We start from the raw sequence: 2,428 nt of genomic DNA on the forward strand, positions 1-2,428 counted from the left end.
TTTTTTAAAAGAGTTCTAAGAGCTTCTGTGACCTTTGCTAGCTACATCTGTCAATACTGAGTGAAAAGTGGTATTTTAAGGAAGCTTTTGTTCCAGAAAAGACTTGATGGGCCTCCATAGATCTGCTGCAGTTTCTTTGAACCCACCTCCTGTCAAGACACAGACCTTTAAAAATGTTGATTTCAATTAACACTTCTTTCTGCCTTTACTTTTACAACCAAGGCAGACCCAATAGTTTTATTTAGAAATTACCCATCATTAGTAACCACAATCATTTAGCAGACATATTTACAAGGTAAGTGACAGTGGGAAGTAATTAAGTTTAATATAAATCACACTCAATTTCAAATCTTCAGGCTTCAAAATAATAATTAATAGAAACTGCAGCTTCTATAAAGAGAAGCGGTATTTATAGAAGCATCTTCTTTCTTTTCCAGCTAAACACATTGAGTTTAGTCGAGATTAAAATCCTCTCTCTGTTCATTTTATTTGTTTCAAAGCCATTTTCTACCTGTGGCACACTTCATTGTGAGTTACCCACTGCTTTTATGCTTTGTGGGGAGATTTCTGACTCTTAAGTTGATGACAAAGGGGAGAAAGAGTTCAGCATTGTCCAAAATGGCCTTGTAAAAGGACATATATTGTGCTGTGGCTTTCTGCTAGATCTGTGTTTTATAGATAAGTGCCTAACAATGTGTACTCTGTTTCACAGGTGTCATGCAGCTGACAGGTCTACTGGCGGAGCTGATGGTCACAGCCAAGGTGGAAATTCTTCATTAAACAAAACAGAGTAAAGTAGTCAAGAAAGGTTGGAGTTGTTTGCAAGATCTATTGAGTTGATTGCCCACTCTGTCAAAAAAAAAAAAAAAAAGTCACCATTTGGGACGACAGCCCACTGCCAGGGGCTGCCATGGCTAGCAAAAGGAAGTCAACCACACCCTGTATGGTGAGAGCTTCTGAAGTCACGGAGCAGGAAGGTGCTGAGGGCGCAGAGGCTCCTAAAGAGAAGGGGGCTGGCACCCTGCAGCAGGACTCTAAAAAAAGTTGGCCTTCAGAAAGCTCAGTCAAAGACTGCGAAGTGGTTGAGGCAAAGCCCCCAACTGAAAATCCCTCTAAGAAGCCCCAGGGTGGTTATGAGTGTAAATACTGCCCTTACTCAACACAAAACTTAAATGAATTTACAGAGCACGTTGACACTCAGCACCCAAATGTCATTCTCAACCCCCTCTACGTCTGTGCTGAATGCAACTTCACAACCAAAAAATACGATTCTTTATCTGACCACAACACAAAATACCACCCAGGAGAGACTAACTTTAAACTGAAATTAATTAAACGCAATAATCAGACTGTTTTGGAGCAGTCCATTGAGGCCACTGCAAACGATGTCACTGTCACAAGCAGTGGGCTAGAAAATGCAGAGTGTGATGATTCCCTTCACGGGGCAATTAGTGCAAGTAAAACACCAGTGATGAAACTGGGAAAGCCTAAAGCGGAAACCAAGAAGGGTCCCAAAAAGCCAGAAGAGGGAGTTACGGAAAACCATATGGATGGTGCTCTCCCCCGCATCATAACTGAAGCCACTGAAGCTATTGCTTGTATAAATGGAGACCTTCTCCATGATGTCTTAGCCCACGTTATGCCCTCTGTACAGCTACCACCAAATATTAACCTTGTCCCCAAGGTCCCGGTACCTCTGAACAGTACCAAATACAACTCTGCACTGGACACTAATGCAACCATGATCAACTCCTTTAATAAATTTCCTTACCCGACACAAGCAGAGCTATCGTGGTTGACAGCAGCATCCAAACATCCAGAAGAACAAATCCGAATCTGGTTTGCTACGCAACGTTTGAAGCATGGTATAAGTTGGTCTCCTGAAGAAGTGGAGGAGGCAAGAAAGAAGATGTTCAATGGCACTATCCAGGCAGTTCCCCAAACAATCACCGTCCTGCCAGCTCCTTTGACAACTGCAAAAATGCCCCAGCCCATCATCCAGACAGCTTTGCCTTGTCAGATACTGGGCCAGACCGGTCTGGTTTTGACTCCAGTGTCAAATGGTTCAACAGTTTCCTGTTCACCAATTACACTTGCTGTTGCCCCAAACCAGGGGCAAAAGAGGACAATACAGACATTATCAAGTGCCCCAGAGGCCAAGCGTCCTCACGTAGTTCAGGTGCCTGAGATTCCTGCCAAGTTGACTGCTGTACCACTGGCACCTGCCAGTGAGCGAAAAAAGACCAAGGAGCAGATAGCAGAGCTGAAGGCCAGTTTCATGGCAAGCCAGTTTCCTGATGATGCAGAAGTCTACCGGCTGATAGAGGCCACGGGTCTCTCCAGGAGTGAGATCAAGAAGTGGTTCAGTGACCACAGGTACAGAAGTCAAAAGGGTGTTGTGCATATCCCTGCCGATGCTTTAGGGAAA

The 2,428-nt window shown here is 44.0% G+C and overlaps 1 protein-coding gene across 1 annotated transcript in view; it reads left to right on the forward strand.

Moving 5' to 3' along the window:
- The first annotated feature begins 910 nt into the window (after positions 1-910).
- Positions 911-2,428, forward strand: part of ZHX2 (zinc fingers and homeoboxes 2) — a 7,980-nt gene continuing 6,462 nt past the window's right edge. The window contains exon 1 of the mRNA XM_009997475.1: positions 911-2,421. Coding sequence (XP_009995777.1) covers positions 911-2,421 — 1,511 coding nt within the window. The remainder of the gene's footprint in view (positions 2,422-2,428) is intronic.

This window comes from Chaetura pelagica, unplaced genomic scaffold (genome assembly GCF_000747805.2).
Source record: "Chaetura pelagica isolate M959 unplaced genomic scaffold, ChaPel_1.0 scaffold1, whole genome shotgun sequence".
Taxonomy (NCBI): Eukaryota; Metazoa; Chordata; class Aves; order Apodiformes; family Apodidae; genus Chaetura; species Chaetura pelagica.